This window comes from Hemitrygon akajei, chromosome 1 (genome assembly GCF_048418815.1).
Source record: "Hemitrygon akajei chromosome 1, sHemAka1.3, whole genome shotgun sequence".
Classification (NCBI taxonomy): Eukaryota; Metazoa; Chordata; class Chondrichthyes; order Myliobatiformes; family Dasyatidae; genus Hemitrygon; species Hemitrygon akajei.
Window position 1 is genome coordinate 105,044,556 of NC_133124.1, and position 27,714 is coordinate 105,072,269.

Genomic DNA, 27,714 nt, shown 5'->3' on the forward strand with positions numbered 1-27,714 from the left:
TTTTGGTTTACAAATGGTTTCATAGGAACGCTCTACCTTCGGATTGCGGGGGAAACCTGTAATTTGTATGCTGTGAGAATTGATGTTTTGCGGAGACACTTGAGATAAAAGAAATGGTGCCTGAAAGTATAGTTGCATGTCTGTTCAAGTTTGTTGTTTGTTGTGCACAAATTTTTTTAATGCATTGCAGAGTGCTGTGAACGTTACAAGAGACTTTGAAGGATGCAGTACACTGAGGAAGTACTTTGGACAGCTTCATTATCTGCAGAGTCGCATTCCTATGGGGTCAGGAGAGGAAGCAGCTGTTCCAGTTACATGGTTAGAACAGTATTTTGCATCTGAGGAGATCTCTTTTTTATTGGAAACATGGGTTGTCACCTGCGCACTGATGCTCAGGAGTCTTCATTATATCCTCTGCTTTTCTGTTTTCAGCACCAAGTGAATGACCGCATATTTTGATGACATTGTATTCCATTTGCCATGTTCTTGCCCACTTGCTCATTTTGTTTTTATCTGTTAAAGCCCGTTTACATTCTACTATCTACTTAAAATCCAACCTGGTGTTGTATCAAAGACAAACATGGAAGTATGACATTTATTCCCAAAAAACAAATTTCTTCTATGGCTACACAAATTCTCTCGATCTCCTTAACAGTTGACTCCTCTATCATTACGTGTTTTGCACTCATACTGCCACACTCCTGACTCTAGCTGTACTCTCCTGAGGGTTCACAGACTCCGCCAGTATTCAGAAGAGAAAATCTGTTTGTGAGCAGCATGTATTCTTAGGACTCTTGCACTACCTGCATTGTTCCCGTAGCTTTGTGCTCATTTACTGGTCTTTCTAGTCAGCTTGGCAGTTTCCTATCTGCCTTTTACTCTTAAGGTATATGTGGTGTGGCACGAACTTTCTAATAACAAACTTCTCATTGTCCTACATGTGTTGTGAATTCAGTTAATACTCCAGCTTTGTAATCCAGAGTTCAAGGTGGTCGTATCTGGGGACACTTCAGTTCAAGTATGATTGTTTTGGTCATTGGAAGTGTCCTTGTGGTATTAAATGCTCTCCATTTGATAGAGCTGCCCTGCCATTCCATAGCTGTTATAGCCTAAAAAATAAGAATTGAACAGTAGAAAATACTCATCATGTACTTGCCTTCATTCATGAAGTCCAGCAGCACATTATCAAACTACTGTCGGTGTTGGGTCCCTGAATGTTGCCATCCATTTCCGTTATCTTTCCCTCTTTATACTGCTTTGGTATCTAGGTCTGTTGATGCCCAGATCAGAGAGTAACACAGAGTAATCAGAGATGCCAGATTTGAGTTAGCTCTGGCTTTTGAATTTCTTTGCAGAGGACCTCATCCTTTTTCCTACCTAAATTGTTGATACCAATGTGGTACCATGGCTTGGTCACCCTCTCCTTTCGAATTGCTGTTTGCAAATGTTCAGTCACGCGAACTTGACATTGAGATAATGAACTGTCCTATTGTAACTTTTATAGCTGACTACCGGTACTTCAATAATCATTGAATCTTCAAACTTTAAAAAAAATTAATTCTATAGGAATATGTATAGGTAACTGATAACCTAATCTGCTTGTTTAAAATGACAGGACTGAAATCTTTTCTGGCAAGGCAGTAACGGTTGATGAGATTTGCTATGAGCAGGCCTGCATTCTTTATAATTTGGGTAAGTAACCATTGTTCAATTTGTACACTGGCAGTAATCTTTGAAATTCATGATTTGTTTTTGCCCTGTATTTATCTGCAGTTTATATTCCTACCCTTGTTCCTCATAATAGGGTAATGTGGTTTGATGAATTAAGTGGTTGAAAAGCTACTTCAGAAGGTATTCACAAGTGTATATCAATAGTTTGGATATATTCTTTTTAAATCTTTTTATTAATTTTAAACATAAATGAAACATGAATACAAAGAGCTTGAGAGTACATAATTAATAGATTAAAGTATAAATACAAATAGATGATAATCCATATATAACCTCCCAAACTCATAGCGGTTACACAAAATGGAGTAAATAAGAATCCCCCCCCCCAAAAAAAAGAAAAAAAAACCTAACCAACATGGGCCATTGCATTATCTCAAATATACACAGTAGCATCAATAACTCCGCACCTTCAAATCCAAATAATTAAGGATAATAAAAGTAAGGTTTAGGAAAAGTCAGTTTAACTTATATGAAAATGTTGAATAAATGGTCTCCAAGTTTCTTCAAATTTAACTGAAGGGTCAAAGACAACACTTCTAATTTTTTCTAAACTCAAATAAGAAATTGTTTGAGGAAACCACTGAGATATAGTTGGAGGATTAATTTCTTTCCAGTTCAATAGGATAGATCTTCTAGCCATTAATGTAACAAATGCAATCATCTGCTGGGCTGAGGGGGATAAACAACTATTATCCACCATTGGTAAACCGAAAATTGCAGTAATAGGATGTGGTTGCAATTTGATATTCAGAACTTTTGAAATAATACCGAAAATATCTTTCCAATAATCTTGCAAACAGGCAAGACCAAAACATGTGGGTCAATGAAGAGACTTCAGAATGACATCTGTCACAGGTTGGATTAACTAAGAATAAAATCGAGCAAGTTTATCCTTGGACATGTGAGCCCTATGTACAACCTTAAATTGTATTAGGGCATGTTTAGCACAAATAGAAGAAGAATTGACTAATTGTAAAATTTTCTCTCACTGCTCAGTGGGTATAAGACGGTGAAGTTCCTTTTCCCATTCCTTCTTGATTTTTTCTGATACTCCTGGCTGTATTTTCATGATCATATTATAAATGATAGCTACTAAATCCTTCTGGCAAGGATTCAGAGCTAAAAATTTTTCCGTAATGTCCATTGGACATAATTTTGGAAAAGACTGTAACATATTATTCAAGAAATTTCTAACTTTCAAGGATCTAAAAAAATGAGTTTTAGGCAAATTATATTTATTGGATAGCTGTTCAAAGGACATAACACTGTTACCTAAAAATAGATCATGAAAGCATGTTATACCTTTTTCCATAATACAAAGGCTTGATCCATAAAAGAGGGCTGAAATTTTTTTTTAGATATAATAGGGCTTGATAAGATAAATTTACTCAAGCCAAAGAATTTACGAAATTGAAACCATATTCGTAATGTATGTTTAACTATAGGATTAGTTATGTTTATTCAATTTAGATAAAGCAAAAGGAAGCGAAGATCCTAAAATAGAAAACAATGAGAAATCTTGTACAGATTTACACTCCAAATTTACCCATTGTGGGCAAGGTGCTATAATCGATTCTTGTGTCCAAAATATTAAATATCGGCTATTAACTGCCCAATAGTAAAATCTTAGGTTTGGCAAAGCCAAACCTCCTTCCTTCTTAGGCTTCTGTAAATATTTTTTACTTAATCTAGGATTTTTATTCTGCCACACATACGAGGATATTTTGGAGTCAATAATATCAAAAAAAGATTTATGAATAAAAATTGGTAATGCTTGGAATAAATATAAAAATTTGGGTAATACTATCATCTTAATAGCATTAATTTGACCAACCAATGACAAAGATAATTGGGACCACCTGTTAATAAGTTGCTTGATTTGGTCAATTAAAGGTAAAAAATAAACTTTAAATAAATCCTTATGTTTCTTGGTAATTTTAATACCCAAATAAGTAAAATGATCTGTGACAACTTTAAGTGGTAAGTGTTTATAGATTGAAACTTGCATATTTAATGGAAATAGTTCACTCTTATTAAAATTTAGTTTGTAGCCAGAAAAGCTACTAAACTGAGCAAGCAAGGATAAAATAGCAGGAATAGATCTCTCAGGGTCAGATATGTATACTAACAAATCATCAGCATATAATGATAACTTATAAGTCCCTTCCCTACGCGTAATACCAAAAATATTGGGTGATTCACGAATGGCAATGGCTAAAGGTTCGAAAACAATGTCAAGTAATAGAGGACTTAAAGGACAGCCTTGCCTCGTACCACGGGACGACTGAAAAAAAGGAGATCTCTGATTATTGGTAAGAACCGAAGCCAAAGGTTTATAATATATTAATTTAATCCATGATATAAATTTCAAGCTAAAATTAAAATTCTGCAATGTATTAAATAAATATGGCCATTCAACTCTTATCGAACGCTTTTTCAGCATGTAAGGAAATGACACATTCTGGTATTTTAGATGAAGGAGTATAAATTATATGAATTAAATTTCTAATGTTAAAAGATGAATAAAGGTTTTTAATAAATCCAGTCTGATCTTCAGAGATAATTTGAGGTAATATATTTTCTAATCTAGTGGTCAAAATTTTGGTAAAAATCTTAGAATCCGTATTCAGCAAGGATATAGGCTGATAGGATGCACATTCAAGTGGGGTCTTTATCTTTTTTAAGAATTAGAGAAATGGAGGCATCATAAAAAGATTGTGGTGATTTACCTACAGTGAATGCATCTTTAAAAAATTTCACAAAGCCAAGGAGAGAATATAGAAGAAAAGGATTTTAAAAATTCCGCAGTATAACCATCCGGACCAGAGGCTTTACCAGAATTCATTTAAAAAAATAGCCTCTTTTATTTCAGTTTCCGTAATAGGTGCGTCTAGAAGTACACAATCTTCTACGGTTAATTTCGGTATATTCAATTTTCTTAAAAATTCAGCCATTATGGAAGAATCCTCAGCAAATTCTGATTGATATAAAGAATTATAAAAATCTTGAAAGGCTTTATTTATCTCTTTATGATCAATTGTCAAAGTGCCATCTCGTTTACGAATCTTAATGATTTGTCATTTAACTGAAGCAGTTTTCAATTGATTAGCCAATAATTTGCCAGATTTATCTCCGTGTACATAAAACTGGGTTCTAGATTTAATTAACTGATTTTCAATCAAGGAGGATAATAACAAACTGTGCTCCATTTGAAGTTCAACTCTCTTTTTATAAAGTTCTTTACTGGGGGTCACTGAATAAATCTTATCAATTTCTTTAATTTTATCGACCAATGTTAGTATTTCAGTATTAGTTCGTTTCCTAACTCCAGCAGAATATGAAATAAACTGTCCGCAAATAAATGCTTTAAAAGTGTGCCATAATATTCCACTAGAGATCTCTTCTGTAGAATTTGTTGAAAAAAAACAAATCAATTTGTTGTTTAATTAAGTTAAGAAAGTCTGAATCCTGAAGTAAAGCAGAGTTGAACCTCCAAGATTTAGCATTAGAAGATGAATCCATTGTCTTAATAGATGGCTTCAAAGGTGCATGGTCAGAGATGGTAATGGAATCATATTTACAATCAATAACATCTGTAAGTAAACGATGATCAATAAAGAAGTAGTCAATTCTTGAATAATTATGATAAACATGAGAAAAGTATGAAAATTCTTTGTCGTTGGGGTGTAAGAATTGCCAAATTTTAGAAATTCCAGAATCAACCATAAAGGAATTAATAAGAGAGGTCGATTTATTTGGAAGAACCTGAGTGGACTTAGATCTATCCATCGAGGGATTTAAGCAACAGTTAAAATCCCCACCCATTATCAACATGTAGTCATTTAAATTAGGAAGAGATGTAAATAAACACTTAAAAAATTCAGGACAGTCAGTGTTTGGAGCATAAACATTAACTAAAACAACTTTTTGATTAAAAAGTGAACCAATGAGAAGCAAAAATCTACCTTGTGGGTCCGAAGTTGTTTCATAGTGTATAAAAGAGGTTGAGGAATCTATAAAAATGGAAATGCCTCTTACTTTGACTTGGGAATTCGAATGATACTGTTGGCCTTTCCAAAACCTAAAAGAAGTTGACAATCCTCCTTCCTCACATGAGTCTCCTGAACAAAGATAATATTAGCATACATTCTGTGGAATATTTTGAATATTTTTTTCCGTTTGATTGGATGATTTAAACCGTTAGTATTCCAAGAAACAAAATTGATAATCTTATCCATATTGCCAATATTTATCGCAATTAACACGTAAGGTTTAAAAAAAAAGATGAACTCATGAATCCGGAAGTGGGAAGCAAGTTCAAGGAGGAACCGGAAGTTACGACACTCCAACCATTTTGATAGTTTCAAGTCAGCCCATGAAGTAAAACTAAGCAAGAAGCAAAAGCAAAAAAGAATCCCCCTCCCCCACCTTCAAAACCCCAGAAAAAAGCCAGAAAGAGGCAAGCAGGCAAACTAATACTAATTTTACCCCCATGTCTCAAGACGGCAACTCAAACGAAAAAGTGAAAAAAAGCAGACACAAACCACCCATATTCAAAACTATAAAATTAGTGTTATATAATATATATATATATATATAAAACAAAAGGATTAAAAGAAAAATACTAAAATGTTAAAACCCAAAAATGGATAATATTCTATTAATATTTTAAAATAAAGTTCTCAATCTTGTTCAGACACATCCAAACGGATGTGACGTATCCAAGCACTAAGGTCTTATGGGAAAAAGAAATGACATCTTAGAAAAAAAACTTTAATATTTAAGTGTTAAAAATATTTTTAAAAATGTATATAAGCTTAAAAAAACATCTAATGAGTTACTTTCAAAACTAACAGAATAATAATTTAAAAAGAACGAACTCAGAATAAATCAAAAAATAAAAACGGACCTTTACTTAAGTGTGTTTTTAAAAAAAAAATACACTATCAACCATCACGTAAGAATCATCAAATTATAAAAGGTCCGAATCTATAGACGTAATTGTTAGCATAAAGAAGAAAGTTAATACAAATAGTAAAAATACAATATGTTAGTCAACTTGTAGTGAAAAAAGTACTATTCTTCAAGAAATCTTTGAGCATCTGCTGGAGATTTGAACAACTGACAAGTCTCATCTTTGAGAGTAACTCTCAATTGTGCTGGAAATAACAACACTTGTTTGTAGCCTTTCCGATGAATTTCCGACATAACCGATTTAAAAGCCATTCTTGCCCTCAAAACTTCGGGACTGTAGTCTTCCAGAATATGAAATTTGAAATTTTGAAAGCTGATCATACCCTTTTTCCGGGCAGCCCGAATCAGATGTTCTTTAGTATAAGGATAATGAATCCGGAGAATCACTGGCCAGCTCATACATGGAGCTGGTTGAAAACGAGAAATACGATGTGCATGGTCGATTATTGGAGGGGTATCCAGAACTTCTGAGCTGAAGGCTTCCATTAAAAAATTTAGAGAAAAATACAGTCGGATCACTGTTCTCAAAATTTTACGGAAGCCCAATTATCTGGAGATTTTGTCTTCGAGACCGGTTTTCTAGATCAGTAAGTTTAGACTTATAATGATCCAGCAGTTGAGAAGTCGAAGATTGCTGTTGTTCCAGAATTTCAATTTTACGATCTCTCTGGCGAGCGGCATCTTGGAGAGCTAAAATTCTTGCTGCTGCTTGTTGTTGAGAATCCAGTGTGAGTGATTGAAGTTTTGCATTGACTGTCTTTAAAGTTTCATCGAGCATAGAAAGCTTTGGGGTTAGTTTATTCTCCAGTTTTTCAAGTCTGTCGTCCATAAGTTTCGCAATTACTTCCAAAGTTAACGGTTCTTTCACCAGTTTTGATTCCTTAGGTTCTCGTGGTTTAGACATTTTAACGAGTTGAAAAATAATTCAAGCAGTTGAAAAAAAAATGCACAAGTATCAACCCCTTCAGAATAGGTATAAACAGGTCAATTAGTAGGTGATTGTAGGTAGAAAAAAGTAAAAGGATTGGAGCGAAGCCTAAAACAGTCTCACTCCATAAGCACCATCTTGAGACCTCTCAGTTTGGATATATTCATGAGAAAGTTATGAAATTGTCATGGATTTTAGCAGTGCTCCAGTTCTTTCATGCCCATTTGCTTAAGAAGATTTGGAATTTCGTTTTCAATTTATTTAATTCCTATTTCAGCTATTTATATTTTAGTCAATTACATAATTTCTCATTGCTCTACCTAGATGTTACTATAAATGGTGGCTGTCAGCTCAGGAAAAAAAATGCCTTATTAAACCCTGCTAGACCATATTACATTAATGTAATGCAAATAATTTCTTAGTTAAAACTTGGGCCTAGCAAAATGAATACAAGTAATTTAGGCTAGTTTCCTTAACTATATTTCAAGCTGCATTGCGAATAAGAGTTAACTTGGTCATTTGGATCAATTTTCAGATCCCTATTTTCATGTTATGGCTTAGACTAGACACTAGAATACTACAGCACGGTACAGGCCCTTTGGCCCTCGATGTTGTGCTGACCCATATATTCCTTAAAAAGAAAGTTCTAAACCCACACTACCCCATAACCCGCTATTTTTCTTTCATCCATGTGCCTGTCCAAGAGGCTCTTAAATGCCACTAATGTTTTAGCATCCACCACCACCATCCCTGGGAAGTCATTCCAGGCACCCAAAAAAAACAAACAAACACGCACAGAGACACAGAGACACACACACACCCCCCCCCCCCCCCCACCCTACCTGTTTGCTGTTCGTGCCCTGGGAAACGGGTACTGGCTATCCACCCTATCTATGCCTCTCATAATCTTGTACACCTCTATCAAGTCCCTTCTCATCCTTCTACGCTCTACCTCACACTTATCTGGATTGAACTCCAGCTGCCACTTTTCTGTCCAACTCTGCATCCTGTCTATATCCTCTTGTAACCTTCGACAACCTACAGCTCCATCCACAACTCCTCCAATCTTCATGTCATCCGCATCCTTCTGCCTCTTCATCCAGGTCATTATATACTTCTCTCAGAATTCTCATTTAAGGTTCATTGTGATAATTACAGAAGGGGCTAGGTTATGAACAACTAAGATATTAAACTAGTTGTGCATTGTTTTCCTTCTAGGAGCCCTCCACTCGATGCTTGGAGCTGTGGATAACAGAGTTACCGAGGAGGTAGGCAATACAAACAAACAATTGCAAAACAAGCTAGACGTAAAGATTCTCACTTAATACATACAATAATTGAGTTTCCATTGACCCCTTGCAGGGCATGAAGGTTTCCTGTACACATTTCCAATGCTCAGCGGGAGCTTTTACCTACTTGCGAGATCACTTCAGTCACTCATTCAGTGTAGACATGAGCCACCAGATTCTCAACCTTAACATCAATCTTATGCTGGTAAGAACAAGTCTTTGTATGGGGTTCAAAAATTTGGCAAACTTGTCTTCTGCCACCTTGCAGCTGGTCAGCTGGTTTGTTGTGCTTAGCAGTAAAGACGTCAAGATATTTAGGAGTGTTACCTGGACAGAATTGAGGTAGCTTACCTCAGATGTCCTCACTATCCTGTCAGAGGTGAAAGTCAGACTATTATTCCTCCTGATTACTAATCTTTATTTGAAAATGCATTGTGTGATTATCATCTGAGTTCACTTATCATTGTCCTGATATCAACCTGTTAAATCTTCCTACTCGGATTGGTCCATAAAGGAAGTTCATTTGGAACTGTTATTAGAGTCCTAAATGACAATCAATGTCATTAGAACTAAAATGAATTTGAGGGGAGCAATTTAAATTGTCATTATAAAGTAAATATTTTGATAACTTTCTGATAGTAGTTCTTAAAAGTAATAATATAGGGGAAGTTGTGTTCCTATAAAACAGACTGCAATTTGATTTTCAGTAACAATGCCACATCATCCATGCATACATCAAGAAATGCAAACTAAAAAATAAATTGCATCAATTCAGTAAGAGTGAATATTATTCGGTGTCTTAATTTTTTTTTTGGATGGTGATTTGTGAATTCTGTACGGGTGAATTTTCGTAACCCAATAGCTGTAACATTAGGGGTAGCTTTGAAAAATAAGATTTGATGAAAGAAATCTGAAAGATCTAAATATTGGAAATAATCAGCAAGTCAGATAATATCCATATAGAGAAAATTTCTGATAATGTCACTCCCCTCCCATTCCTTCACACACACCCAGCCCCTCCCTACATATGTAAATTAAGGATTCAATATTATAATGACATGCATTATAATTGTATGAGTTTGGGACTGTTTGATAAATGTCATCCCAGCTGTGTTGCTCTTTTAACATGAAGATTCAAAAAAAGTTAACATTGCATTTTTTAATGTGTAAATATCTTTAGAATATGTAGACTTGTTAAAAATGTAGAGGAATATTACATAAGGTGTTTTAATGTGGTAGTCTGTGAAATAACTATGGAGAAGTAATTTGTTCTGATGTGTTGCTAGGTCATTGTTGTTGAAGGGAATTTTAATAGGAGCATAAAGTTGAAGGTGGTAGACTGTAAAGTAGTAATTGGAATGCCTAATCTGAGAGATGGCTTTAAGTCATTCCTGTAGCATTGTTAGAGTTTATGAAATGCATGTTCACTGTGGTCTTGCAAGCCAGGCATTGAAATTTTAATTTAGGAGGATGGGGATGAATGTTTAAGTTCACAGAAAGTACACTGCAGATGCTGTGGTCAAATCAACATGTACAAACAAGCTGGATGAACTCAGCAGGTCGGGCAGCGTCAGTTGAAATGAGCAGTCAACGTTTTGGGCCACGACCCTTCGTCCTGATGTTGAATGTCCGAAACGTTGAATGTTTAAGTTCATTTTGCCAAGATACTTCGTAAACAAAAAGAATCACTCTGGATTTGGTTAATTACAAGATTTGTACAGTACAGAAATAGAGTCTTTAATCCACTAATTACATGCCAAGTTTTTTACCCATCCACTCCATATAAACCTAAATAATACTTATTAAATGCAGTTAAACTGTAATTGACTATCTTGAGCGACATCTAAATGATTTTCCCTTATCTTTAAACTGTGGCTCCAGACCCTTGACTCCTTAGCTAGGGGTAATGTATAGCTATGTGCATCTACCTATTTTTTAAAAAAAGTTACAACTTTCTGTTTGATCTCTCCTATGGAAACCCTGCGATCCCAGTATCTATTCCAGTGACTCTGCTGTACCCAGGGTGTAGAGCATAGGAGTATGGACGAAAACGTTGTTAATAACAGTCTTGATGTGCTGAACCCAAGTGAGGGATTTTGGAGGCAGTTTGAAATAGGGCGTTGTGTTTTGGATTGCAAATAGCTGCATAGAAAAATCATATGGTATTGATGCTGACATTCTTTTGAGAAGGTAAAGCAAAAAAGAGATGGACATTTTTGCAGGCATTATTTCTGCAATAAAGTAGATTATGGTTTGTAAAATAAGAAGCTATGTCCTTTGATATGGTACATTCTTAAAAAATGTAGCTTTTTGTTACATGAAATCATAGAATCTGCATTACCAGTCGACAAACTACAAATTAAGTATGTTTTTATGTCTCTATTTAAAAGACTTTTATAAATAACGCCTAGTTTTTTTTTATTAAGTTAATATGAAGTTATTTTTCATTAATCTTACATTTCGCTATCATTACGTTTAGGGACAAGCTCAGGAGTGTCTTTTGGAAAAATCCATGTTGGACAACAGAAAAAGTTTTCTTGTAGCAAGAATCAGTGCTCAAGTAGGTATATATCATGTACACTTTAAAGTTCTATTTGCAGCATTAAATCCATTTCTGAAGGCACTTAATGTGTGCTTTTCCCTTTTCTATCCCAGTTGAAAATCCCCATTCCCTTTAATCACTTTGGATCTTTATCTCAGAATTGATTTTAATAGGACCTATTTAAATTGATCAATTTATTAAAAAAGGTTTTCTCATAGTCTCATTCTTTGTAGGTAGAGATCAAAAACACTGATTTTAGACTTGTGAATTTATTTTATGCTTTATTTCTGGCACATGCCCTCTATCAAAAGAACCTACTTGCTTTCTTTTACCTTGGATACTGCCCTTGTTTAAGTGACGTCATGCACACTGTGACTTTCTAAATGAATTTGATACTTTGGGTATTTATAACCTCCAGTGCATTCTATTCAAACAATTTTGAGGTAACTGCACTCGTGACTCTCTCTTCATCCCCAAGGTTCATCAGAAGGTCTGCTGTCATGTTTGACATTATTAACTGATTATATGGGGAGTGGATATATTGTCTAAGTTTAGCCAGGTTTAGATGATATATCCACTCACCCAAAAACTGTCCGATGGATTCTGAGTGACAATTTATAGTTATTGGATTGTTGTGAATGTGAAATTTCACTGGTTTTAAATATGGTGTCAGAAATATGGTCGATATTTATAGTTTGATATGTTGGCAGGTGGTTGATTTTTATAAGGAAGCTTGTCGTGCACTGGAAAATTCTGAGACAGCTTCACTTATAGGAAAATTTCAGAAAGACTGGAAGAAGCTGGTTCAGATGAAGATTTATTACTATGCAGCAGTTGCACATGTAAGTAGCATTGTATGGGGAAAGATAAAATACAGCTTTTCAATCTACATAACTGCAAAAGCATTTCCCACAGGTTGATGGCATATTGATAGGTAACTAGACCATTGATCCAGAGACCTTAACTAATATTGATGAACTATGTATTCGGAACCACATAGCTGAGAAATATAAATTCATTTAATCAACAAAGAGGAATATTTAGTTTGGAGAAAGCTAGCATTAATGATGCCAACTACAAAACTTAACAGGTTGCCCTAACAGTCGATTTCCATCTGTAACTAACTTTAAGGAAGGAAGTCTGCTTCCCTTTCCATTTCTAGCTTTTCTGATTCCACGCTCCTGGTAACTGCTATCTAGGTAACTACTCCAATGTCACAGTAGCTGGCTTTCACTTTTTCTAGAGTAATAAGGATAGCTAGTAAATGTAAGTTTTGTCCCTGTTGTCCACATCCTCTGAAGAAAGTGAAATTACCCTTTCTCCAACTCTTGTCTTACTGTTTTTTCCTGAAAATACCGCTTTTCAAAGCACAAAAATTATATCAGTATCGAGAAAGCTTTAAGCTTATAGAAATAACTAAATTTTGAACAATAACACTCCAGGCCTTTTTCGAGAAAAGTTCAAAGCTTCTTTAACCAGGGTAGTTCAGCCCTAATGTGGCACTGTCACAGGGTTGCTTCAGTTAGGAACTAACAGGATGCCAGTAGAAGCAGGATCAGTTGCACTTAGTCAATGTCTCTGTCCAATTAATTTCAATTAGCTTTAAATTAATTGCTTTCTGTAAGAACTTGTTCAAGAGTACAAGATGGCTTATTGTAAGAAATGTTCCTACAATTAACTATTAACAATAATGATTTTCAACATTAATTGTTGGATGCTGCTAATTTTTAATAAAACACTGGTTTGGTCTGGACTCAAGATATTGTAGTTTTGTTAGAAAAGGATGAGCAGGCATTGAAGAAGGCCCAGAAAGATTTATGAGGCTGGTTCCTGGGATTTAGAGCTACAGTCACAAGATTTAACTTAGAGAGACCGTTTCTTTTACATTAGAGGAGAGAAGGCTGAGGGGAGATTCCTGAAGGATATAAGGTGATGAGTCTGGACAGAGCAGATAATGGGAGGATATTCAATTTGGTGGAGGTCTAGAGGTCATGGGTATAAAGTGAAAGAAAAAATATTTTTGTGTAATGTCTGATCGAAACTGGAACATTTTAATTACAGATGTGGTGGAGGCAAGCGTAATTATGATTTTCAATAGGAAACAAAATGAGTTCCTCTGGTAGAGAGCTGGCACCAATATGACCTTCATTGTATGGTTTTGTAAGGCAGTGTAAGTATCCAAAGGTGTTTCAAGGATTCCCTTCTAATTAAAGGAAAAAGAGGAACTTTATGTTCTGTTCAGTACTTCTGAACATTCATGCCATTACCTGATTTTGCAAATTATGTAATCTTTTCTGCAGAGTTGATGAATTATTTGAACTTCCTGCAGTAATTGTTGTCATTTCATTAGATTACTCAAAGTGCTTAGTGTTTCAAGGTCAGTTTTAAATCAAAATTGTAATAGCTATTTAATTAAGCTTACAGGTGGGAAAAAATAACTTTCGTATGCCTAAAAGTTTTGGTCACTTTTAAACTGACTTTTTTGCACCCTTTTAACATTTAAGATCAGTGTTTCAAATTGTTAGTCACTTGAAAAGGAAGCTGTTGCCAATTGTGCTTTTCCAAACCAGCATAGGTATGGTCTCATTAACAGAGATATTTATTTTGAATGTTTTCTACTATTGCTACTTCAGTTGGGACAGCAACTTGTTCCATAAATGTAATGGATTTCTATAGTTCACAGTATCATTAATTGTTATTTCCTGTTTCTAGTCACTGGAGTACCTTGTGATTCTTGCTAACTATCAATCTGAAAACTTTCTGTACTTTATTATAGCTTCATATGGGCAAGCAATCAGAGGAACAACAGAAATATGGAGAAAGGGTGAGCAGAACATATTCATTTTTTCCCTCGATTTGTAAAATGAATGACTTTATAGTAAAATTTTCACATCTGCTTAACTACATTGTAGAATAGTTACAAATGTCTCTTGTTCTGTTGTTGCAGCTTGCTTACTTTCAAAGTTCATTAGATAAGTTAAATGAAGCAATCAAGTATGCAAAGGTAAGCTCCAGTTTGTTTTGTAAAGAATGCCTGGTAAGCAGTACAAAATGATGTGATTGTATCATATTAAGTTATTTCGAATTTATTTCTTAAAAAGAAATAATTTAGCACTTCAACCTAATGAAGTGCTCACTTGTCAGCATCCTCTTGACTGCAGGTTTTATAACCTTGTCAGGAGGATGATGGCAGATCTGTGAACAAAGAACATTTACTGTAATTCTGAGTTTCCTGCATTTATTTAAACCTTAAATTTTGCTCTCAGTTTCAGTTTCTAACTTTACTGAATATTTCTTTTGGCTGGTGAAACTTGGTATTGTACATATCCACGAAGATCATTGTGATTTGGTTGGACTAAAGTCATTGTCTAAAGCACATTGTGCATTCTAGCTAATATTTTCCCTTTATAAGGGTTCTGTAATTCTCCTCAATTCCTTCAATTTCTTGAGTTAAGCCTTCAAGTGAATCTAACCTTAGAGTTTTAAGCAAAAAGTAATATTAGAATCCATCAATCTTAAAATTTGTTAAAAACTCTCAAAAACTCAGTGCTCCTGGTGTTTTAAAATTTGTTTACTGATGGGGAAATTATTCAGTGGAAATTCTGGTACTGAACATGTGGTCCATTTAACATCTTGTCAAAGTAGTTTGTGAGTTGTCTTCAAATTGAAAACTTGGAAGGAGTAGTAGACAATGAGGAGTAATTATAAGATGAGAAAAGGTTTCTTTGAGATGTTGGTGAACCATGGAATTCACTACCAAACCATTGAATAAGCTTACATCTAGAAATTTATCTCCTTAAATATTAGAGTTTGAGAAAGAAGGAATATGATATTGAGGTTGATTAGCCTTGTTTTCACCTGGTTTATGTTTGTAACTTGTAATAATTGTTATCTTGCACTGAACTGCTGCCACAAAACAACAATTTCACATGTGACATGATAATAAACCTGATTCTAAACAATGGCAGAGACTTGAGTGGCCTTCTGCTCCTGTTTTCTCTTTTTTGCATTTATGAATCAAGTGATATAGTCAGTAAAAGGAAATTTGTGTTGAGTAAAATAGTAGCTTAGGTACATGAGGTAAATGCTCTTTTTTTTGCACTTGGACTGTTTACAGTACTGTAATTTTAAGCTGGAGAGGATAAAAGCACTAGCAGCTGTAGAATCATCTTAATGCTGTGTGATTTCAATAAATAAGAATTCAAGGGAAAGACGTATAAAAATAGATTTGAAAATGTGCTCTGTGTTGATGGATGAGGAAGGAGTTGTCATTCATTTCACCTGCATTTGATAGCAGTCTCCAATACAAAAAATTGACCAAGAACATCTCTCCTTTTTTTAGGGGCAGCCGGAGACCGTACAAGAAGCATTGAAATTTACTATGGATGTAATTGGAGGAAAGTAAGTAATCAAAAAAATTAATGTGCTTCTGATTCATTTTGTGTAGTGTAGCAGTGGAAATAGAAAGTTTTCCCCTCTGTTTTCCTTATCTTGTGTATGGATCAGATATACCCTATCTGATATTATATTTGATCCAATGTAATTCAGTACAATGCTCCAAGAGTCCATGCACTGTAAGTCCCAGTGATATTCTTGTTTAAAGTAAGAACTCTTTGTGCTTGGATGCATTTGCAGGTTGAATCAAAATTGGCAGTCTTCTGTTATGAAATTGTATTTCATGAGAAAATAAAAATAAATAACTGCAAATGTTGAAATCTGAAAGAAAAATTGGAAATTGCTTAATACTGAATTCAATAATTGTGGGTAACTTGATTTCTTGGTGTGTGCCTGTTATCCATCTGTAATTTTAGCCCTTTTCTCTGGATCTTGGGTCTTATGAAGAAAAAATAGTACTCATTTATTTTCATTGGATGGTTTTGTACTTTGTAATTTTTTGAAAGAATATGCTCTAGTAGTTTTACAGAAGGTGAAATAAATATTTTAGAAAATTAGAATTGGTGAATTCGAAGGATGAATAAGAAATTAGATCTCTGCATTCCATTGGGACATCATTGGGAGACTTGGTTTTGGTTGTCAGCTTTGCACAATGGACATTTTAAGCATTGGTTAAGGAGGTAATGTAACAAGCTAAAATTGAATAATCTGATTGTGGAAAGATTTCACTTTTGTAAAACTGGAACTTAGTTTGCTGTATTCACTGAATAGAATATGCTTTCTACCAGAACTTATGAGCATAGGAATTGGAACAGGCATAGGGCATATGGTTCCTTGAGTCTGCTCTGTCTTTCATAAGATCATGGCTGATTTGATTGTAATCTCTGTCCCAGTGATCTTTCACCCCCTTTAACAAGAATTTTTCCAACACTCCCTTAAAAAAAAATTCAAAAATGCTTTTTCTATCTTTTAATTAAGATATTTCCAAAGATGACTGACGGAGAGAGAAATGTTTGCCTTGTTTGTGACCCCCTTCCCTCATTTTTAAACAGTGACTACTAGCTCTCCCACTAGAGAAAGTATTTTCTCCACTTACATCCTGTTAAGATACTTGTGAGTCTTGTTTCAATCAGATCCCTTCTCTCTCCAGCAGATACAAGCATTCCGTGTCCAAGCCTACCTTCCTCATTCCTGGTATTGCTCTGGCTGATGTAGCCTGAAATGTTTATAATGTATTTACATGGTTCCTTCTGCAAGGAGACCAGTGCTGTACACAGTACTCCAGATGCAGATTGCCAGATCTCTATCTAACTGAAGCAGTCCATACTCTCTAATTGAAATCTAGCTCAGACATTTTGCTTTTCTTTTCCAAATTGGATCAAGATTTTCAAGAATAATGAAAGCTGAACATTTTAGCTTTCTTCAGGAAAATTTGTAAATGTCCATGATAAGGTCATGCTCTGCAAGCATAAATAAGATATTTGAAATGATCAAATCAAGTTTAATTATTATTCAAACCACACATAGATACAGTGAATGAGACAGTGTTTCTCTAGGGCCAAGGTGCAAAACATTCAAAACAGCGAACAGACAGTCAAAAATAGTGAGTAATGTAATCGAAGTAGTGAGCAAAGAATCATATTCACTCGGGACAAAAAACATATATAGTCCAAGATTCTGAGGAACAATGTCACTCAGTTGATGGTACTCCCAGCAGTGTGCAGATGCATGTAATCTGGCTTGTCGTTCCACAGCTCAACATGGCAGGGCAGCACTGACAGCAGAGGCCAGGACCCAGCCAAACTCAGACCCCATGCTGTAAATGCTTCCTCCTCTCTCACCTGGTCTGCAGCAGCAGGCAATCCAAAGCTTCAGGCCTAGTCCTCACTATAGCCAAGACTACACAGCTCCTATGTTGTCTGTCCCTCCACCAGACAAGGGTAACAGGCGTGCGGCAACTTGCGTTATCGTTGTCCAACAGAGTCTTGTGATCACAAGTGAAATGTTTAAGACAGTTATCCACATTTGTACTGCACCAACTCTGGTGCTTCTGAGTAGTGGGCAGCAGCTAGGTCAACTGCCTGTACCCAAACCGGCTCCTTTGACAGTACAGTGGGCCAACCCCCTTCAACTCTCCCCAGTAGAGTAGCCCTGCAGCACCCAATGTTGTTGGAGTTGAATTGTCTTTGGATTGTAAACCCAAATTGGATAGTACTGTAGTAGTTTTGGCAGTGTTCTAATTTGTTCTGTACTTCATTTAAATATGTACATAACTTGTTACTTAGTTAAACAGTAGATTGTCCTTTTTAATCCCTTTTTAACAATTTCCATGAAACCTTGGCTAGTTGGGGAAGCCGCTTTAATTGGGCCAAAATATACTGGTCCCAAGGTGTCCCAATTAACCAGAATTTACTGTATAAGCACTTGAGTTAAGATTAGATTAGCTTTATTTCTCAAATGTATATTGAAACACATGGTCTCTTACATCAGTGACCAAGACAGTCTGAGGATTGCTGGGAGCAGAGGGCAAGTATCACCATGCTTCCGTGACCAAGACAGCATACCCACAATTTATTAATCCTAACCTGTACGTGTTTGAAATGTGGATGGAAACCCACATGGTATGTGGAGAACTCTTTTCGGTGATCATTGGCAATTTAAAGCATTGTGCTGTCCCTTGCTTCCACATTTGATCTGTGTCCTTGATTTTATGTTGATTTTATGCTATAAATAAAATTCTTGATCCTAGTACATGATATTTCTCCTGCAGTTTGGTAAAACTATTTACAATCTCAGTCCTCAATGGTCTCATACAAAATTTTAGATGGTGCTGCTTGTGCTGACTTTCTCTATATTTATCCTGTTTAATGCCCTTTGACTTAATAAAAAAAGGAGAAAACTAGGATCAGTATTAGTGATAATGAAACAAGCCACTTGTCGTTATTTTTATCTTTAATGTTGATTTTAAAAAATCAGTGGCTTAAATAAAACACTGAAGTAACTAATGGAAATAAAAAAATATCAATGGCAAAGCTTGGTATGCAAGTGCAAAGGGTAATACTGAAGTTTGCAACTATCTTTATATTGAAGGTGACAAGTAAAAGAATCAATTTCTACCTTGCACTTTTCAATGTGCTGTTGAAACAAAATGCAGTTTTTCCATTTAGTTGTTGCTGTGGCTCACTCCCACTGTATGTAGCATGTAGCAGAAAAAAATGACTGACCTCTGCGTAATAGTTTTTGGTAGCAAAAAGTGTAAATGAGAATATAAGTAGGTTAAGTAACGTATCTCATAACTAGCACCAAGATTATCTTGATACATCTCAAAGCCAGTGTGCCATTCACTTTTGAAAATAATTACTAAAAGTGTATGTCCCACAACAGCATCACACCACATTTATGCAATTGTCAAAGAGATTCAAAATAATATATGCACCCTTTATTTGTAATTTGAATTTTAAGCCCTGGTGCTATGAGATGAGTCTGCATCTTATTCCCCAGTTGTATTCCGGGTTCTCTTGTCACCTCCTACTCTGTATCCTATCCTAGATCAGTTAACGCAGTTAGGTCCACTGAGGACCTTTCTAGTTGATGTCTCATTGTGCAGTTGGAGGAGCACTTCCTAGCTCTCTTCACTTCTGTCTTGATAATGTTATCAACATGTTTCACATTTTGAAGTTTGGGTGAGAAGAAATATTGGAGAAACGTATCTGGAGATTTTTTTTCTACAGTTTTAATAACCTTTCTTATGTGTAGGTACACTGCTGCCAAGAAGGATAATGACTTCATCTACCATGAGGCTGTCCCGCCCATTGATTCACTGACATCTGTGAAAGGCAGGTTTACTGTGATTCTACCAAGTATTTTGAGCATTTCTTTCATGAAGCTGAATAATTTTTGTCCCTATGTAAGATGTTATGTAGAGATACTAGCTCTAATCTAACACGTTTTGCTGGATTGAAAATGCTAGATTCTTCATTTCAAACACTTTCCTTGCTGTAATCTACATAATACTGTGTCTCATATAAAGCCCTCAGAGTAAGCTGTTTATTTGGAAACTTTAACAATAAACTACAGAGCTACAGTTTATCATTAACTGCAGTTTTATTTTTGGAAATAAATACAGATAGTTTAAACCCTGTGATAACCTATTTTTAATAGGAGCATCTCTGGTAAAAGCCCTTCCTGTTAACCCAACTGATCCAAATGTGACTGGTCCTGATATCTTTGCAAAATTGGTACCAATTGAAGCTCATGAGGCCTCGTCTCTGTACAGGTGAGCACGAGATGTGGAATTTTGATGCAGGGCTATGTTACTAAAATGTAAACATTGATTCTAATATTAATATACATTTGTGCTTTGACCATTGTTTTCCATCTCTTACTTATTGCCATTTTGTTCTTAATATATCTTTGTGATTGTAATCTCTGCTTTTCATTTTTTCCAGTGAAGAGAAAGCAAAATTATTGCGTGAAGTCGTTGATAAAATAGACACCAAGAATGAAGTCTTAGTGTATGTATTGTGATAAAATTGATACCTTTACCAGCACAGTAGTAGCAATATTTTCAAAAAGAATTTATCATGCAAATTATGTTGGGAAATAGTGACATGTCCCTTTCAAGTGTGTGTATTTTTTTTTAAAGTAGCTAAGGCAAGCACTGCTAAGAGAAATTTCACAAAAAAGAGTTGTTGAATGCAGTAATAAGATAGTGAAATTTCTCTCAATGTAAAATGTGATGCTCATGTTTGCAGTAACTAATTGAAAAGCAAATGTTAATTAGCTTTAATTGCAGAGAAAAGCTGGCATCATAACTACAGTTGAAATATACCTTGGGCACTAATGAAGGATGTAAAAATGTGAGCAGTTAGTGTTAGATTGTGCCAATTTGGAGTCCCAGTGGTCTTTCGCAAACTGGAGATGTGCAGCAATGTTTTTTTGGCGAGCCATTGTTTGCTCTGTGGTGTCATTCTGTGAACCGTTGTTGTTCAGTGTTTTTCTTGTAGTGGACACGCGAACAGAAACTTTAGCAGGTTCTGAAGATTTCTGCAGGTCTTTTGCTGTTACTCTTGGGTTCTTTTACAGTTCGTTCAGCACTTCACGTTGTGCTCTTGGTGTGATCTTTGCAGGACACCCACTCCTAGGGAGAGTAGCAACAGTACTGAATTTCCTCCATTTGTATGATTTTGTAGGCTTTTCCAGCTTCATGGATCTCTATAATTCTTCTAAAGTCCTCTGAAAGTTGTTTTGATCGAGGCATGGTGCACAAAAACAGACCTTTCTTGAGAAGAGCAGGCTCCATCAGTAACCTGCTTTTTTATATATATATAGGGCAGGGCACCTCTAGAACCTGCACCTCTAATCTCATTTTATTGATTGGAACACCTGACTCCAAATAGCTTTTGTGGAAGGCATTACCCCAGAGGTTCACATACTTGAAGCTAGAGTGTGATTGTTTAAATGGTGTACTCTGTATTGATGAGAAAGGTACAATTGTGTTTGTGTTAGTAGTTTAGACAGATTGTGTGTGTCTGTTATTGTGACTTAGATGAAGATCAGATCACATTTATGTGTAATTAATGCAGAAAATCGGGTAATTGCAAAAGGTTCACCAACCTTTTGTTGCAACTGTAAGTGGGATATCAGAGGTTCCTTCCTGCAGTTGAAATATTGAGTTGATGTTTGTTTTATTTTTTAAATGGAGTTGTAGGGAACTATCAGCATTAATATTCTGGAACTATTCAGTGGGGTTTTTTTTACTGTGTACGGTGTAATATAGCGACAAAAGAAATGAGCAGAAATAGGGCATTCAATTCTTTGAGTACCTTTCAGTACAATTGTGGCTGATCATCTTTTTCACTCAATGCATTTTCTTGCTCTCTAGCCTATAATATTTTTTTGCACCTAGAAATGTATCTATCTTAAATATATTAATTGATTTGGCCTTTCAATCCTGTTTTAAATTGGCATCTTTCATCAATTTCAATTGAAGCTATACAGGGGAGGATCAGATTTGTTTTTTTATTTGGGGTACATTTCTTTGTGACTCTGGATTGGAGAAGATGTCAAAGGTAATGATGTTGTTATCTTTGATAGGTTTCAAGTCCATTTTCTAAAATTAGTACAGAATTGTCTTAACTGGCTTCTATTGGACCCAAATGAATACCATGACTTAAAAGGAGTTACCAGCTGAAGTACATAGTTCACTGCCTCCACTTCTGTTCACTTATTGTTTTGATACGTATCATGGTATATTGTACCTTTAATTTTGTATATTAAACAATTAGTTTAAAAGCGAACATAACATTTATAATGCCACATGGATTAATTTAAAATCTGATTTGTCTCTTCGTAACAGGCAGTTCATGGATTCTCTGAGGATTGATCCAGATTCGATTGATAATTTAGACATGTATAATCATATTCCTCCAGTCCTGATGGAAAAGTGTGCAGCGCTGAGTGTCCGACCAGATACTGTGAAAAGTTTGGTTCAATCTATGCAAAGTACGTTAGCAGGCGAATGTAAATTGTTATCCTTTGCTCTATTGATTAATGGAGTCTCCACAATTTAAAAATTTCTGTTCTCAGATCATTTTCATTTTCTGATGTCTAACAATGCTATGCAGTCAATTCCTTTGTGTGTTGCTTTATTTTTCTAAGAGAAGCCCATACATGTGGTAAAATAGAAAAGTTTGGTTCAGAAGTTTAAACGTTGCCTTAATAGCCACATCTGTGGCTTGTTGACAGTTTCTATTTGACCACTCTGCCCTGGCTGCAAAAACTAATGGACTGTTGATTGCCCCCCCTTCTCCCACTCTTTCCCTACCCTCCCCACCCCCCCCAATTGTTTTAGTTTTGTATGATATACATTGAAAATTGCTCTCTAGATGTTCCTTTTTCCCCTCACAGTTCTGTCTGGACTCTACACTGATGTGGAAGCGTCATTAAGAGAATTGAAGGAACTTCTAGACCAGGATGAATTAATGGAGAAGAAATTTCAAGAGGTGACTGGGAAAACAACCCAGCAAGGCAAAACATTGGAATTCAGCAAGGAATGGTCCAAATACATGGAAGTGCATGAGAAAGCAAGCTTCACCAATACTGAGCTGCACAAAGCAATGAACTTACACATTAGTAACTTGCGGCTGCTAAGTGGGCCCTTAGAAGATCTTCGTGCTGCTCTTCCAAGCCCTATTGTCTCAGATGGTATTAAGCTATGTTTTTTATTTGTTTTGATGTATTTGTGTAAAATTGTCTTTTTTTCAATTTGGCTATTTATGTAGTCAAAATCCGTGCCCCAGTGTATGGCAATGCCTAGCAATATTTTTGGTTCTTTGTTTCACAGAGGAAAAGGCTACACTGCAGAACATGAAACGTATTTTATTGAAGGTTGGAGAAATGAAAGACCAGCGCTCATTACTTTTACAGCAGCTCAGAGATGCCATTCAAAAGGATGATATCACTACAACCCTAGTTACAACAGACCATTCAGAAATGAAGGTTGGTGAGCAATTGTATGAAACTAATATGACTGACACAAAAATTCTGGATTTGTGCAGTTTAGGGTATGTTAAGTATAGCCTTGATTATGGTAAGATGATCAAATGAGTAGAAAGTATTGCAGGAAGGCAGTACATTTTCGACACTCGCTGTCTGCGCTGATTTTGTGAATCAAAAGAACATGGCAGTGGGCACTGGATTAATTCCTCTGTCGATAACTATCAGGATCTAATACACAGCTTTATAATACTGTAGTAGTTTTGGTAGTGTACTAATTTCTTCTATTCATTTAAATACATGGTTTATTACTCAGACTGTAGTTTGTCTTTTTTATATACCTTTTTAACTATTTCCATGAAACTTCAGCTAATTGGGGTACCTGCTTAATTGGGCCAGAATATACTGGTCCCCATGTGTCCCAATTAACTGGAATCTACTGTATTAATCTGTATGCACCTTTTTTAGTATTTCTCGGGCTCTGGCCACTATTACTTTCCAGGGCAGAAAATTTTAGCGATTCACTACTAATTGAGAGAAATTCTTTTCCTCCCTCTTGCATGCGCAATCTTCAATAGGTTAAAATGGCACTTTTTTATTCTGTTCCTGCCCTGTTTCGCAAGTGGCACCAGGAGTAATACGGCAATTACTACCTTTTGAGGTCTTTTCAGCCTCATTCCTAACTCTATAATCACTGCAGTTGCTGAGTGTAAAGCACTTCCATTCAGCATGCAGTAGCAATCCGAGCTGCTTGTTGCATATCATTTTAATGCTCCATTTCTGCATCTGAGATCTCCTGGTTAAAGTATTGAGATCTCCAACTTTATGTAGGTCATGATTTCTCACTGTATTGGAATTGACTGTTTCTGCTGTATTATTATTGGTTAGCCCAGCTCTTCAGCATTAGTACAGACTGTCCTGCTAGTCATGACTTCTGTTTGCAACACACTGTGACTCTCACTATATTAATCAACCTATTAACTGCTCCCCTTAATCCATTACTTTGGTGGATCGCTACAACTGGTCCTCATAGCAACGCTGGTATTATCCTTTGTCCTCCATTTCCAACTCTTACCATCTCTGCAACTTTAAATTACCCTATTTTCTCTTCAGTTCTGGCAGATGTAAACCATTAACTGTTTCTCTCTCTACATGTTGTCTACATGTTTCCACCATTTTCTGGTTTCGTTTAGAAAGTGGATTAGTTATGTCACCACATGTATCTGAACTGGAATTTAGTCAAGAAACTAAAACAATGCATGGGGAAGGTGAAAGAAGAAAAGAAATGCGCATTAAGTGGTTGGATATAAAGAAGTGTGGAGAAGGATCTTGGATCCGTAGATTCTTTAAGGTAGCAGGCCCTGCATGTAAAATATTTAAGAAAATGTGTGGGGTACTTTCTCCTATTGCTGAAATGTAAAATGCAAGAACAGGCTTAGTATGCTAGTTATCAATTGAACTACAAATAGATTACAGTGTAGTTTACTGGTCAGTGCATTATAGAAAAGGATGTCATAGCAATGTTCGTAATGTAGAGTAGGTTTAGAAGGATGTTAGCAAGGCTTGAAAATATTAGTTCTGAAAAGGAACTGACTAGGCTGAGATGGTTTGCTTTGTAAAGATTAACAGAAGATTTGCATCCACGATGGTGGATTTTCTTCTAGCTATTCAGCTTACCACATTCAAAAATCACAAGACTCATAAAATCACATAATGAGAGAAAATCTGCTGATGCTGGAAATCAAAGCAATACACACACAATGCTGGACGAACTCAGCAGGCTAGGCAGCATCTGTAGAAAAGAGTAAACAGTGGGCTGTTTGGGCTGAGACCCATAATCAGGACTCTGGACTCTTCATCAGGCCCAAAATGTCAACTGTTTACTCTTTTCCAGAGCGTGCCTGGCCTGCTGAGTTCCTCCAGCATTTAGTGTGTACTGTAAAGTCACTTTTTTTTGTCATATTTATACAAAATGATTTTCTGAATGCTTTTAACTCATTAATGGATTCTTTATTTTTCCCCATATATCAGTTACTTAGAAGAGAAAGAAAGATTCTGCACTTGAATTCACTAAGAGTGTGCGTAGGATAATCTATTGCTGACTTATCTGTTACCTTGCTTCTAGAATATAGTTAATGATTGTTGGGTTTGTGATTGCAAAATTGATGATGGAAAAGCATGTAATATTCATAATATAATTAATATCACATGTATCATGTTGTTAAAATTAATTTGATTGTAGAAGCTTTTTGAAGAACAACTGAAGAAATATGACCAGCTGAGAGTTTACATTGATCAAAACCTCGCTGCCCAAGAAAACATCTTGAAGGCTTTGACAGACGCTAATGTTAAGTATGCCACAGTTAGGAAATCTCTCGCTGAAGCAGAACAGAAGTGAGTATCTGCTTTGGATGTACACATACCTATCATGAATATCACATAATTAGTCCCCGACCTGTGTACTAGATGGCTTCCGTGCTTTGGCATAGGAGGGGTACATCAGAATTGCATGGGACTTACTGCATTTGCTGTGTCAGTGCACTCAATCATGTCCCACTATCAATATACTTTTTACATAAGACCATTACTCTTACTGGGGCATAGGCTGCCAACGGTAGCTCGCCGGAGTCCTCTATCTTGGGCCAGGCTTTCAAGTTGCAGCTCATCTTTGAAGATTCTTCCTTTCCCAGGGATGAGGTCTCTGGAACTTTCTGTTGGCATTTCTGTAGCTCTGGGTTTATATGGGGTGGAGTTTGCTAGCCCCTTGCCCAACCATCCTCCTTTCGCAGCCAGGCTTGGGAGTTCTTGCTATCAAGTGACGTAAATATAAAATGAACATTCCAGTTGTCCTCTTGTGTCCGTTCCATATTCACTGAGTTCATGTCTGATCTTTTATCTCAGTAATTCATAAATGCAAGAAATCCTGCATGTGTTTTCTCCCAACCTTTCTGGTCCTGAAGAAGGGTCTCAGCCCAAAATGTCGACTGTTTATTCATTTCTGTAAATGCTGCTTGACCTGCTGAGTTCCTGCAGCATTTTGTGTGTGTTGCTGTTATCTCAGTGCCACTTTCCTGCACTATCCTCATACATCTTGATTCCTTGAACCTTTGAAAATTCCTCATTTTTTGGAGAAGTGGGAACTTTAGGAGGTGGCACTTCTGGCTGAGGATATTTACTTGTGTTGCAGCTTTGTACTTAAAGTCTTTGCTGCTTGTGTCACTTAGGTGCACCTTTAAAAGTCCCCAACTCGAGTAAATTCTGCATTACCACAGTTTACCTTCAAGTGACATTCAACTAGGAGGAATATTGATTCATTCATTGAAGAATAAAGTCTGTAGAATTTAATTTGCACTTTCTGACCTATCATCAAGTCAATGCTGAGGATATCTGGGTCATTGCTTACCCTTATCCTAATGTATGCCACAGGCAGACAGTAGATATCCAGAAAATGTGAAGTCTGTGGTGTTGGCTAAAAGGTACAATACTGATAATGTTAGGCCATTATATGTCTGATTTCAGATAACACTGAAGTTTTGCTCAAGTCCTAATGTGTAAACAAAGTTGAATTTGCAAGATTGCCTTTGGATTTTTCATATCTGGTGCCCAAATTGATGGGTAGATTATTTGTCCAAACTTATCAGCATTTGTAGTGATTGGATAAAGTTTGTGAAGGACAGTTAAAAGTATAAACTGTAGGTTGAAAACCTTGAAAAAAATCCGAAGATGTAAGAACAGTTCCTATAGTGACTTTAATGTGCCAGATTGGATTCTGTGACACTGTAGATTGATGGATACAATTAGTGATCCTGGCTTTTTTGTGAAAGCTTATTTAACAAACTAAATTAATTCTCTGGGTGGGATGCTGGTTCTTAAATTTAAATCTCTGGATTTTGTTGCCTGATTTCTAGAGTACTAGTACATTAACATAACTGCTTGCTTTTGTCCAGGTAGTTTGTGGAAAGAGTTGCAAATTAACATTTTTGTAAAGATAAAATGAAAAATGGAAATCTTAAATTTTAGTGTACAGGGTATAATTACCATATAAAAGGACTAGATGAGGATCTTTGATTTGGAAGAATTTCTTAAACGTAATTTTTTTCTGCATGCTTTTTAAACATTACTGAATAGAAAACTACAGAAATAGTAAATTTATCACTTAGATGATGAAGAAGAGCTGATCACAAATAACATTGTAAATTAACTTGTACTGCATTCCCTTTAAGATATAGAAAATCTGAATACTTAATTATGCAGCTCTCATAGCTGAGTAGCCACTGGATTGATTCATTGCATTTATGGAGCAGTCACTTGAAGAGATTCCAAGAAACCCACACTATTTGTTTTGGACCAATAATAGT

General features: G+C 35.8%; 1 protein-coding gene across 1 annotated transcript in view; it reads left to right on the plus strand.

Moving 5' to 3' along the window:
- The window catches only part of ptpn23a (protein tyrosine phosphatase, non-receptor type 23, a), a 61,412-nt gene that overhangs the window by 18,473 nt on the left and 15,225 nt on the right, over positions 1-27,714 (plus strand). Inside the window, exons 3-18 of the mRNA XM_073048845.1 lie at positions 191-318; positions 1,616-1,692; positions 8,852-8,901; positions 8,996-9,127; positions 11,402-11,482; positions 12,175-12,306; positions 14,241-14,288; positions 14,412-14,468; positions 15,807-15,865; positions 19,616-19,695; positions 20,021-20,135; positions 20,308-20,373; positions 22,218-22,363; positions 22,769-23,065; positions 23,205-23,359; positions 25,599-25,750. Coding sequence (XP_072904946.1) covers positions 191-318; positions 1,616-1,692; positions 8,852-8,901; positions 8,996-9,127; positions 11,402-11,482; positions 12,175-12,306; positions 14,241-14,288; positions 14,412-14,468; positions 15,807-15,865; positions 19,616-19,695; positions 20,021-20,135; positions 20,308-20,373; positions 22,218-22,363; positions 22,769-23,065; positions 23,205-23,359; positions 25,599-25,750 — 1,775 coding nt within the window. The remainder of the gene's footprint in view (positions 1-190; positions 319-1,615; positions 1,693-8,851; positions 8,902-8,995; positions 9,128-11,401; positions 11,483-12,174; positions 12,307-14,240; positions 14,289-14,411; positions 14,469-15,806; positions 15,866-19,615; positions 19,696-20,020; positions 20,136-20,307; positions 20,374-22,217; positions 22,364-22,768; positions 23,066-23,204; positions 23,360-25,598; positions 25,751-27,714) is intronic.